Source organism: Schistocerca piceifrons, chromosome 9 (assembly GCF_021461385.2).
Source record: "Schistocerca piceifrons isolate TAMUIC-IGC-003096 chromosome 9, iqSchPice1.1, whole genome shotgun sequence".
NCBI lineage: Eukaryota > Metazoa > Arthropoda > Insecta > Orthoptera > Acrididae > Schistocerca > Schistocerca piceifrons.
Genome location: NC_060146.1, coordinates 156,881,486 through 156,895,129, shown reverse-complemented (window position 1 = coordinate 156,895,129; position 13,644 = coordinate 156,881,486). Strand labels below are relative to the sequence as shown.

The 13,644-nt window shown below is 45.4% G+C and overlaps 1 protein-coding gene across 1 annotated transcript in view; it reads right to left on the bottom strand.

Moving 5' to 3' along the window:
• Positions 1–828: 828 nt before the first annotated feature.
• The window catches only part of LOC124717208 (UDP-glucosyltransferase 2-like), a 48,156-nt gene continuing 35,340 nt past the window's right edge, over positions 829–13,644 (bottom strand). Inside the window, exons 4-5 of the mRNA XM_047243988.1 lie at positions 12,366–12,585; positions 829–1,794 (exon numbers count right to left, since the gene is read on the bottom strand). Of these exons, the coding sequence (XP_047099944.1) occupies positions 1,515–1,794; positions 12,366–12,585 (500 nt within the window). The 3' untranslated portion in view covers positions 829–1,514. The remainder of the gene's footprint in view (positions 1,795–12,365; positions 12,586–13,644) is intronic.

Below are 13,644 nucleotides of genomic sequence, written 5' to 3'. Positions count from 1 at the left end.
GCCATTTTGTATTTCGGTTGCTGATCCCAGGTTCACCTAACACCATAATTTCCACATTCCCACTATAACTTATCCATTTCTCTTCCAAAATTCTATAGCTTACCTATCCAATTAAGGGATGTAAAATTACACGGTCCCACCCACAAACATCAGTTTTATTTGTTTTTATTTATTAGATCCTCCAGAAGAGTCTTCAAAATGGTTCAAATGGCTCTGAGCACTATGGGACTTAACATCTGAGGTCATCAGTCCCCTAGAACTTAGAACTACTTAATCCTAACTAACATAAGGACATCACACACATCCATGCCCGAGTCAGGATCGAACCTGCAACTGTAGCAGTCGCGGGGTTCCAGACTGTAGCGCCTAGAACCGCTCGGCCACCCCGGCCGGCAAGAGTCTTCACTCAGAGATCCGAATGGGGGAATATTTTGCCTTTGGAATAGCTTACCCAAGAGGATGCCGTCATTATTAAGCCATACAGCAGAGTTGGATGTTTATAGGAAATATAGCGGCTTTAGTTCCCCTTGCTTCCAGCTGTTCGTAGTACCAAACTAGCTAGGCCATGTCGGCTAATGTTAGAAGGCCACATCAATCAATCAAACTGTTGCCTCTGCTGCTACTGATAAGGTTGCAGCTTATCTTTTGGGAACGATAAGTTAGTATGACGTCTGGATAAATCTATATCGTTGAGGCACACAAGCTTTAAGGCCGTGGTAAGTGGGAGTGGTATAGAGTTTATATAATGATATTTGTGATCAACAACAGTAATTATAAAGTAATCATTTATTAATTCGAAAAAAATTACATCAATATGACGTTTATTTATTAACAGTAAAAATGACAGGAACATTCTTGTTTACGTCTAGATAGAAGATAATAATCGTCCTGACCTAACAGGAAAACAAACGATGGGTAGGAAACAGAGGACTCATTCTTGTGATCTCGTATATGTCGAAACTAAACTTATGTTCAATTAAAATACAATGGCTCCCCTGTCCTCAGTATGTTTCCTTTATAATCCTCCAGCCTGGAACTGTGGACCAGAAATCTAAGAAGAATGTGCTTCCAAACCAGGGAACGACTTTTCTACTACTATACCTACATGTGTTCCAGGAAGGAAGGTTCCCCAGTCTAGGAACCACCACGACACACTTTACAGTTCTTTATTCTCAGGTTAATAGTCTTTCACAGTTTGCTCTTTAATCTGCATGGAATTACTAGAAGCAATAGACTGACTAGAAAACGTAAACCATGTGAGAGATCACAGTCTAAAGATGCTGCTCTTCGAGAGCACTGTGCACTGTCAATATCATCCACCACATACACTGATTACAATCCCATCTGGTCACATGTGTATCAGTTGGTCTTGAGCTTCTCATATGTCATGATTGGTGTTGACGTTTCTACAGTTGGCTCAGAGTGAAGTTATGAGTTTCTTCACTACAAGACAGACAGACAGAGATACAGCATCCTCCACACGTTTTGATGAGCCCTATTTGCCCGTATCCCTGTCAGTGGGTCTTGACCTTCCCACTGTTGGGCCAGAGTGAAGAGATGAGCTTCTTGACTAGAAGGTAGACAGCAGCACAGCCCGAGACAGCGACCAGGAGGACGAAGGCGATGATGTCCAGCAACCACCTCTGGTACCAGTAGAGGTCCAGGGAAGCGGAACGCATGTGTGGCGCACCCCGGTGCCTCAGGGCGTACTCTGTCCACCAGACGGCCGTCTCCAGGGCCGTCTGCGGCTTGTCCCGATAGATGGCTGACAGCCGCTTCATGTTTTCCCTGTAACTGAAGACAAAAACAAGACATTAAGACGTGATCTTCCAAAAAAGTAACAGTTTGCTATTCAAAATGGACTAGTCCATCTGAACAACAGTGGAATCATTACCACTGCTTTCAAATAACACAACTGCTTAAACTTCTTGATGGATTAAAATCGTCCATCAGACTATGGGTACCAGCCATCCATCTTGTATGTTTCTTCATCTTTGCATGACTACTGTAATTTACATTCTCTGGAACCTCAACAATTTCCCCTTCTCCCACTTCCTCCCATTATCAATTTTTCTATTAACTGATGCCTTAGAATGTGCACTATCAGTCAGCCCTCATCCTAGACTTGTTGTACCTGAGTTTGCTTGTTTCAGTACCTCTTCATTAGTTAGCTAAACTACCCACCTACCTAGGGGCTTTTACTGTAGCAGCATATTTCAAAAGCTTCTATGCTCCTATTATCACCAACACATTGCTTCCATTTAAAGGTTCTCTCCAGACAAATAGCTTCAGTAAAATCTTCCTATCATTGACATCTGTGTTAGACTTCGATGCATTCATCCTTTCCAGAAAATCCAGTTTCCATTGTACTCGTATGTCCTCTTTACTTCTGGCATTATTAGTTAGTTTGCTTCAAAAATAGCGCGACTGGTCTATTATTTTTAGTAAGAGATTTCCTAATCAAAATTCCTCAGCATCACATGGTTTAGTTGGACAAGCGTCTCATTTACTAAGTCCCTCATTACCTGGCGGTATATCTCGAGCAACTCGTGCTCTGTACCTTGCAAATACACCCACACACACTTTATAAATGAATATCGGGGTTTTAACGCTTTATAATATTTATAACCTTATACTTACAGTTATAAATGATAAGTCAAATGAAAGAGCAGCTCAAACAGTTGTGTTTGGCATAGCGAAGTACGCGATAGGTTGAACTTCACTGTACCCAAGCGCTGGATAGGCCGCAAGGGGCACAATGACAGGGCATGCTTTGCATGACCTCCATGTTCACCCGAAGTTGTAAAACTGTTTGAGTTGGTCTTTCATTTGACATATCATTTATAACCGTAAGTTTAATATAATATAAAGCGTTAAAACCCCGAAATTCATTTATAAACGCCCTGGTATATATATTGACATAAACTACCGAATTCAGGTAGAGTTACTGTTATTTATTTCTTGCCAGGCTATTATTATGCAAATGCCAATCTTACATGCTGTTTTCTTAGCATATGACAAAGACGACTGCCAATTACATGCATATACTCTGAGCCGACAAAAGTTATGGGGTAACGATATTGCACACATGCTGATGACGGTAGAGTTGCATACATAGGTTATAAAATGGCAATGAATTGGCGAATTAGTACTTAGGTAATGCATGTGACATGGTTTCCGACGTCATTATGGACCCCACGGCAGGAATTAACAGACTTTGAATGCGGTATGGTGGTCGGACACACGGGACATCCCATTTTCAAAATCTTTGGGGAATTCAGTATTGTGAGATCCAGTGTCAAGAGTGTGCCGAGAGTACCAATTTTCACGCATTACTGCTTCCCACAGAGAACGTAGTGGCCGACGGACTTCACTTAACGACCGAGAACAATGGCCTTTTTGTGCATTTGTAAGTGATAAACAGACAAGCAACACTCCGTGAAATAACCGCAGAACTCAATGCAGGGCGTACGACGAATGTATGCGTTAGGACAGTGCGGCGAAATATGGCGTTAATGGACTATGGCAGCAGACGACCGACGCGAGTGCGTTCGCCAACAGCACGACATCGCCTGCAGCGCCACTACTGTGCTCGTGAACATGTTGGTTAGGCGCTAGACGACTGGAAAACCGCGGCCTGGTGAGATTAGTACCCATTTCAGTTGGTGAGAGCTGATGGTAGAGTGTGGCGCCAACCCCACGAAGCCATGGATCCAAGTTGTCAACAAGGCACTGTGCAAGCTGGTGGTGGCTCCATAATAGTGTGGGCTGTGTTTACATGGAATGGACTGGGTTCTCTCATCCAACCGAACCGATCATTGACTGTAAATGATTATGTTCGGCTACCTGGAGATCATTTGCAGCACTTAATGGGATTCATGTTCCCAAACAACGATTGAATTTTTATGGATGGCAATGCGCCCTGCCACCAGGTCACAACTGTTCATGATTGCTTTGAAGAACATTCTGGACAAGTAGAATAAATGATTTGGCCACCGAGGTCGTCCGCCATGAATACCATCAAACATTTATGGATATAATCGAGAGATCAGTTCGTACACTAAATCCTGCACCGGCAACGGTTTTGCAGGTACGTACAGCTATAGAGGCAGCAAGCCTCAATATTGCTGTAGGGGACTTCCAGCGACTTGTTGAGTCCACGCCACGTCAATCTGCTGCACTACACCGGGTCCAACACGATATTTGGAACTACCCCGTGACGGTTTTATTCAGCATATTACTTTTGGGTATATTTAATTATCAGGTGCGAGCCGCGGTGGCCGTGCGGTTGTAGGCGCTTCAGTCTGGAGCCGCGAGACTGCTACGGTCGCAGGTTCGAATCCTGCCTCGGGCATGGATGTGTGTAATGTCCTTAGGTTAGTTAGGTTTAAGTAGTTCTAAGTTCTAGGGGACTGATGACCTCAGATGTTAAATCCCATAGTGCTCAGAGCCATTTTTTAACTTATCAGGTATATTTCCGTTACATGACTCAATTGAAATACCTCAATCACTCAGTTTCTATTGTTATGAATTTCATCTTTTAACCTCTTCTCAGGACTTTGACCATTTCTTTCAATTGTTCTTCCAAGTCCTTCGCCACCACCGTTAGAATTACCATGCTGTCAGCAAACATTGACTTTTTATTTTTTGCCTCATTACTTTAATTTGGTTTACAAATTAATCCCTGGTTTTCTTTACTGCGTGATCTACACTCTGTTAACTTACAAATAGTAATTAAAAGGAATATTTATGTAGATAGAAAACGTAAGAAATGTTTTTTTAGGAGTTATGAATATAGAGTATTTCATTATTTTCAGACGGTTACGGCAACGAGCTATATTTTTTAAAAAATAAGACATTTTTATTACGTCGCAGATCTACACTCCTGGAAATTGAAATAAGAACACCGTGAATTCATTGTCCCAGGAAGGGGAAACTTTATTGACACATTCCTGGGGTCAGATACATCACATGATCACAGTGACAGAACCACAGGCACATAGACACAGGCAACAGAGCATGCACAATGTCGGCACTAGTACAGTGTATATCCACCTTTCGCAGCAATGCAGGCTGCTATTCTCCCATGGAGACGATCGTAGAGATGCTGGATGTAGTCCTGTGGAACGGCTTGCCATGCCATTTCCACCTGGCGCCTCGGTGGGACCAGCATTCGTGCTGGACGTGCAGACCGCGTGAGACGACGCTTCATCCAGTCCCAAACATGCTCAATGGGGGACAGATCCGGAGATCTTGCTGGCCAGGGTAGTTGACTTACACCTTCTAGAGCACGTTGGGTGGCACGGGATACATGCGGACGTGCATTGTCCTGTTGGAACAGCAAGTTCCCTTGCCGGTCTAGGAATGGTAGAACGATGGGTTCGATGACGGTTTGGATGTACCGTGCACTATTCAGTGTCCCCTCGACGATCACCAGTGGTGTACGGCCAGTGTAGGAGATCGCTCCCCACACCATGATGCCGGGTGTTGGCCCTGTGTGCCTCGGTCGTATGCAGTCCTGATTGTGGCGCTCACCTGCACGGCGCCAAACACGCATACGACCATCATTGGCACCAAGGCAGAAGCGACTCTCATCGCTGAAGACGACACGTCTCCATTCGTCCCTCCATTCACGCCTGTCGCGACACCACTGGAGGCAGGCTGCACGATGTTGGGGCGTGAGCGGAAGACGGCCTAACGGTGTGCGGGACCGTAGCCCAGCTTCATGGAGACGGTTGCGAATGGTCCTCGCCGATACCCCAGGAGCAACAGTGTCCCTAATTTGCTGGGAAGTGGCGGTGCGGTCCCCTACGGCACTGCGTAGGATCCTACGGTCTTGGCGTGCATCCGTGCGTCGCTGCGGTCCGGTCCCAGGTCGACGGGCACGTGCACCTTCCGCCGACCACTGGCGACAACATCGACGTACTGTGGAGACCTCACGCCCCACGTGTTGAGCAATTCGGCGGTACGTCCACCCGGCCTCCCGCATGCCCACTATACGCCCTCGCTCAAAGTCCGTCAACTGCACATACGGTTCACGTCCACGCTGTCGCGGCATGCTACCAGTGTTAAAGACTGCGATGGAGCTCCGTATGCCACGGCAAACTGGCTGACACTGACGGCGGCGGTGCACAAATGCTGCGCAGCTAGCGCCATTCGACGGCCAACACCGCGGTTCCTGGTGTGTCCGCTGTGCCGTGCGTGTGATCATTGCTTGTACAGCCCTCTCGCAGTGTCCGGAGCAAGTATGGTGGGTCTGACACACCGGTGTCAATGTGTTCTTTTTTCCATTTCCAGGAGTGTATTTAAACCTAATGTGAGCAAGCCAATTTAAACAAAATTTATATCAATTTTAGAAACGTTAAGTTTTAGGATTTGGTGCGACATGCTGTACATAATTGTCTGTGTCAGATGGATGTTCTGGCGGCCGAATGATCATTTAAGTGAGGTGCTTAAATGAGAGCCCATTCTCCTGAGCGTACAACGCCTTCTAAACCACCAGTAGGTACGGACTGAACAATCTGGGGCATAAGCTACAAACTTGTCTTGCTTCCTTCTCAAATACTGCTACCCTTTAATGTCTGTCGACTTTTTTTTTTTATCTACAGTCTGATTTCCGTTAAGTTTTAGATCGCCTTTCACTTGCTGCATTCTGTCTCTGGTAATTCCAACGATTCAGACAACGAATTCAACTCAATAATGCCGTAAGTTGTCACTAAATCTACTAACTTCGTGGATGCAGGTTTTGAAAATAGCATTTCGATCGTGATTGAAACGTCAGTGATTGTCGAAATGCTTTTTAAAGTTGTATACTTCCTGCAGCGTCACGTGTAATTTCATCAATGACTTACTGGTCTCGACCGTCGGCGGCATACTTCAGATAACCGATAGTTTCCTGAGGAAATTACATGAGACTGTCCAGAATATATAACAATGTGAAATATTGTAACTTGGCTTTATAACAGCATAAAAGTAGATATCTACATCTACATCATAGTCTGCAAGTCACCTAATGGTGTGTGGTGGAGGGTACTTTCGGTGCAACTACAGGGTGGCGCACGAAATGTGTTACCATTTTGTTTTTGAATATAAACTTTATTGTCAATACAATCTGAAAGGAACATGTACTACAATGAACAGCCGTCCATGGAGATTTGTTCTAACTCAGCACATGCTCAATATGTCCACCATTTCGTTTCCTAACTTCCTTCAAACGAACACTGAAGTTAGTGATTACCCTACGGCACATGTCTTCCGTAATTTCACTGCAAGCTTGGACAATAAGTCTTCTGAGCTCCATTAAATTCCACAGCTTCTTGCGACTGCCTTGCCCTTCAACACGCAGTGGTTCATGCAAGATGGAGCATGGCCACATACTGCAAACACTGTGTTGTTACACGATCATTTCAACATGCGGATCATTTCACTCAGGTTTCCAGGTCGCTTCAGTGCCGGACAAAATTGGTCCCGCAGTAGTCCAGACCTCAATCCATGTGACTTTTTTCTTTGGGGGTACCTAGAGGAAAAAATTTTCCCGAAACGTCCACGTGATTTAATGGAGCTCAGAAGACTTATTCTTCAAGCTTACAGTCAAATTATGGAAGACATGTGCCATAGGGTAATCACTAACTTCAATATTCGTTTGAATGAAGTTAGAAAACGAAATGGTGGGCATATTGAGCATGTGCTGAGTTAGAACAAATGTCCATGGACGGCTGTTCATTGTAGTACATGTTCCTTTCAGATTGTATTGACAATAAAGTTTATATTCAAAAACAAAATGGTAACACATTTCGTGCGCCACCCTGTAGTTCCACCGAAAGTACCCTCCACCACACACCATTAGGTGACTTGCAGAGTATGATGTAGATGTAGATATCTACTTTTATGCTGTTGCATTCGCGAATAGTGCGTGAGAAGAGTGATTGTTGGTAAGCTACTGTAATGGCTCTAATTTCTTGAATTTTCACCTCGTGGTCATACGTGGGAGTTATGTGGTGGGGAGCAATATGTTGTCCGACTTCTTCTGAAAACAGCTGTCCCGAAATTTCAATAGTAAATCTCTCCGTGATGCACAACGCCTCTCTTGTAACGCCTGCCAGTGGAGTTTGTTCAGCATCTCCGTAACGCTCTCTCGCCAGCTAAACGATCCCGTGACGAAACACGCCGCTCTTCGTTGGATTTTATCCATCTCCTCTATCAGTCCTACCTTATAGGGATCCCAAGTGGATGAACAATACTGAAGAGTCGGCCAAACAAACGCCTTATAAGCCACTTATTTTGTGGATGAATTACATTTCCTTAAGATTCTCCCGTCATCAATAGGGCAGCTGTACAGAAGTGGATTTCTTTTCCTATGTATGCGCAATATGGTACACTTATCTACATTCAGGGTCAACTGGCAGAGCCTGCACCAATCATCAATTCTATGCAGGTCGTTCTGCAAATTCTGACTATCTTCTGGCGTTGCTACTTTGTTGTAGACAACTGCATCATCTGTGAATAGCCTTAAAGAGTATCCGACGCTTTCTACTAGATCATTTATATACGAGGGCTGGAACTTTAATAGTGGCAACTATTTATTTGCAGCTCGTACAAAATAGATACGTGTTTCAAAGTTTTACTGACCTTCAAAGTAGTCACCAGCATTGTGTATAACACGTTGCCAGCGATGTGGAACTCGTAGGATACTCTAAACAATGCCAGATGAACAGAAATACTGCTCTAACGGTATAAAATGAATGTTTACCTGTGAATGAAGTGGGATGTAAAACAATTATTAAATGAGTGTACCACACCTAAGTGCAGTAGAACCGTACTAAGAGACACACTGTGTCCTGGGAGAGTAACAGTGTGGAGTGCAGACACTGGCGCAGACACGGGACGGATGGCGTGTCGTCTGAGTTCATTCACGAATCCTCCTTCACAGATCCGAAAACTAAGTGTCGAGCACGTGATTCCCCCTCTATCTACCTCACTAGGTCACAAGAAGCAGCTTCAGGTTGTTTAACAAAGTTATATGGACCTCCAAAACGTGCCTTATGGATCACTGGCGGCGCATATGCAGACATGCCGTCCGAATGTTAATTTGCACAAAATGTGTTAACACTACATGGAATGCAGGGACGTGTTCCTAGTAACACTAACGCAAGTAATGCATGTCTACAGAATCTATGTAAATCTCTGCACACTGCACGCTATTCTGCACTGCTAGAGGGGAAATCGATTCTTTGTCATCCTGTGCGGCAGCTGTAGGATTCTTCCGGGAAAGGCAAGTTCCCCCTTCAGTGCTGCTCGGTTTTCAATTTACAGACAGACCTCACCTCCCAAACCTTTACTGTCCAGTTTTCTTTTGCGAATAGACAAAATAACTCCACCGAGCTCACGTTTATACAGTGGAGTTATATTCAGCTTGTTAAGTAGGTACTTGTTAGCAGTTGTTAAATCAGCTGTTGGGTGAAAAAACTCAACAGCTGGTTGTGTCAAGTGTCTACCACACTGAAGAGCCTTTTCCGAGTGCAAAAATGGTTCAAATGGCTCTGAGCACTGTGGGACTTAATATCTGAGGTCATCAGTCACCTAGACTTAGAACTACTTAAACCTAACTAACCTAAGGACATCACACACATCCATGCCCGAGGCAGGATTCGAACACGCTACCGTAGCAGTCGCGCGGTTCCGGACTTCGCGCCTAGAACCGCTCGGCCACTGCGGCCGGATTTCCGAGTGCAGCGTGCTGTCAACATGTATCCGACGATGTACGAGGATTGCCCATAAAGTATTGCACCGTATTTTTTTTCTCGGCTGAAAACAATGCTACGAATTTGAAACTTTACTTATGTATTATTCGAAGCCTCCTGAGTGAGCACGCCAATTTTCCGAACTTCCGACGGATAGCGTAGCTGCATCTTCAAAATGGTGTAAGTGATGTGCGTTACAAGCAACGTACCATCATTGAATTTTTCACTGCACAGAAAGAAACTGTGGGGAATATTTACAAATGCTTGTGCAAAGTGTGTGGAGGATCTGCTATCGACAGAAGTACAGTTAGACGCTGGGCACGGAGGGTGAGGTCATCAGAAGGCGGTTCAGCGGAGCTCCACGATTTGCAGCGATCAGAGAGACCGTCCACGACTGTCACACCTGACACACCTCACCAAGCCTCGTAGGACTTCCACTAGTCTGGGCTATTAAAGGATGTCATTTGTGGAAGATATTTTGAAGACGAAGTGATTCAGTGAAGCACTGGCTCCGACACCAGGACAAGGAATTGCTACCGACAGGGCAGACACACCCTTGTTTCGCGCTGGAGGAAGGCCATAGAACGGGATGGAGATTACGTGGAAAAATAGGGTATGTAGATAAAACACCATTCTTTCGTGTGTGTAATTCTCATTATGTTCAATAAAAAATTGATGAAGAAAAAAATGTGGTGCACTACTTTCTGGACAGCCCTCGTAGATCTCATCTAGAATAATTTTAGCAGTGTGAGGGGTACATCACACTTAGAAATGCAACACACGGGAACGTATTTTACATAAAAACCCACTTCAAAAGAGCAAATAAGAGAACTGGGCAAAAATCGGTGAGGGATACAGTCTATAAACTAAGAATCGAGCAGCGTTCTTTGTGGAGGAAGTCATCTGTTCCAGAACACTACAGCTGCCATACAGGACGACTAAGCGTAAATTTCCCCTCTGACAGTGTAGAATAGTATCTATAGAATTCCCGCCCGGTTAGCCGTGTGGTCTACCGCATGGCTTTCCGAATTGGGAAGGTTGGGAAGGAGCGCCTGGTCCCCGGCACGAATCCGCCCGGCGGACTTGGGTCGAGGTCCGGTGAGCCTGCCAGTCTGTGGATGGTTTTTAGGCGGTTTTCCATCTGCCTCGGCGAATGCGGGCTGGTTCCCCTCATTCCGCATCAGCTACACTATGTCGGCGATTGCTGCGCAAACAAGTTCTCCACGTACGCGTCCACAACCATTACTCTATCACGCAAGCATAGGGGTTACACTCGTCTGGTGTAAGACGTTCCCTGGGGAGGTCCACCGGGGGCCGAACTGCATAATAACCCTCAAAGAGTGGTTCAGTGAGGGGCGGCGGAGGGGAGAAGTGGACTGCGGTAGTCGTCATGGAGTTGTGGACCACTGCGGCTGCGTCGGGGACTGAGCCTCCCCATCCTTGCTAGGCCCCCAGTTAACATACAATACACGCATAAAATTACGTAAATTCTGTACATATGCATTACTTGCGTTAGTGCTGTTAGTATATCATATCTACTTTCCATCTAGCGTTATGCACCTTGTGGAAAACAAACACTCAGCAGGCATGTCTGCACTAGTGGTTCATCAGGTGCCTTGTGAAGTGTCCGTATAACTTTGTGAAACACCCTGTAGATGCTTCTTGTGACGCAGTGAGGAACAAGCGTGGGTAATCACTTGTTCGACCTTTGGAGTTCTTGAGTGAAGATAGGTGTACGAACACAATCTGGCGACGTACCTTTCCTTGTGCTTCTACACCACATATCTACCCCCTCCACACAGTTACACCTCTGGAACACAATTTATCCATTATTATGACTCTACTACAAGTAGATGTGGTACACACATTTAATATTTTTTCCTAACGAACTTCATTTGAAGATAAACATTAACTGTATACAGACAGCACAATACGCAGTGTGAAAACTATTAGTCGTAGAGAAAAAAATTATTAAGACTTTTTTTTTTGGCAGGAAAATTTGATGTAGTTTAATTTAGTGCTGGGAGACATTTTTGCTAGAATCCGCGGTTTTCAAGGTACTCAAGAATATCTTTATGAAGTGACCCTTTAACACTCCCCCCACCCCAACGCTCACACCTCACCAGACAGGATTTTTATTATGTTGTACACGAAACTCCTTCCTAGCACTGTGCAAAATTTGCAACTATACGATTTATTTCTCCTTAATGACCATTTTTGGTCTTTGTCGTCTGGGCTGTATTGTTCCTTCGATATGTAGTCTTGAGTTGTTAGGTGGTGTCATATGTCTCTTCAAACTTCTGCAATACTGAACGCATCAACTCCTCTGTTTTGGTCTCTTATAATATCCCCAGGTTTTATTCAGCCAGCCTGTGATACCATACTATTTCTGAAGAAGGTTCATGAAGCAAATCCCCGTAGACAGATCGAAACGCCCAGTGTTGGAGAAGTTTGGAGATGGAAATGACGTTAGCTAACAATTCAGAAGATTTTACCTTCAGTGGCAACAGCCATTAAAGCACGAAAACCTGTATTATCACCTGCTCTCGGAGTAATCCCTGTAGGATCGCCTACCGTCTGCAGAATCTTGGGACGCTTTGTGTAGAAGAGATGGTCTCGACATACCTGGGATCCTTGAGGACCTTGTTGAGTGCGTCCAACACCTTCTCCTTGGTCAGGGTCAGAGGGTCCAGCTCCACAGCGACGCCGTGGGCGGCCAGCTTGTGCATGTTGAGCGCCTGGTCCAGCATGTACGGCACCACCACTGCCGGCACCCCGTGGTACAGCGTCTCGAAGGTCCCCAGCAGGCCGCCGTGCGCCAGGAACACCCTCACGTTGGGGTGGGCTGCGGACAGTGGACAGAGGCGTGCTAACCAGGCTCCAGGTAGCTCTATACACAACATCTTCACCGAAACGATTGTTTATTGAGAACGTTATCACTGCATATAAAAAGCTGTGTTCTGACTGACTGACTGACTCACCCAATGACTCCTCTCATCGTCAAGCCCAAACCTTCAAGGATAGAAACTTGCAATTTGCAGGTGGTGTCGATCTTAGACTGTAGGCGTCGTCTAAGACGGGAGTTTTGGAAATTCCATCCCTAAGCGGGCGAAAGAGGCAATGAAAGGTTTTTTGAAAATACACTACTGGCCTTTAAAATTGCTACGCCACGAAGCTGACGTGCTACAGACGCGAAATTTAACCGACAGGAAGAAGATCCTGTGATATGCAAATGATTAGCTTTTCAGAACATTCACACAAGGTTGGCGCCGGTGGTGACACCTACAACGTGCTGAAATGGGGAAAATTTCCATCCGATTTCTCATACACAAACAGCAGTTGACGGGCGTTGCCTGGTGAAACGTTGTTGTGATGCCTCGTGCAACGAGGAGAAATGCGTACCATCACGTTTCCGATTTTGATAAAGGTCGGATTGTAGCCTATCGCAATTGCGGTTTATGGGTATCACGACGTTGCTGCTCGCGTTGGTCGAGATTAAATGACTGTTAGCAGAATATGGAATCGGTGGGTTCAGGAGGGTAATACGGAACGCCGTGTTGGATCCCAACGGCCCCGTATCACTAGCAGTCGAGATGACAGGCATCTTATCCGCAAGGCAGAACGGATCGTGCAGCCACGTCTCGATCCCTGAGCCAACAGGTGGGGACGTTTGCAAGACAACAACCATCTGCACGAACGGTTCGACGACACGACTAACCTAGGTGCACGAATGGCAAAACGTCATTTTTTCGGATGAATCCAGGTTACGTTTACAGCATCATGATGGTCGCATCCGTATTTGGTGACAGCGCGGTGAATGCACATTGGAAGCGAGTATTCGTTATCGCCATACTGGCGTATCACCAGGCGTGATGGTATGGGGTGTCATTGGTTACAGGTCTCG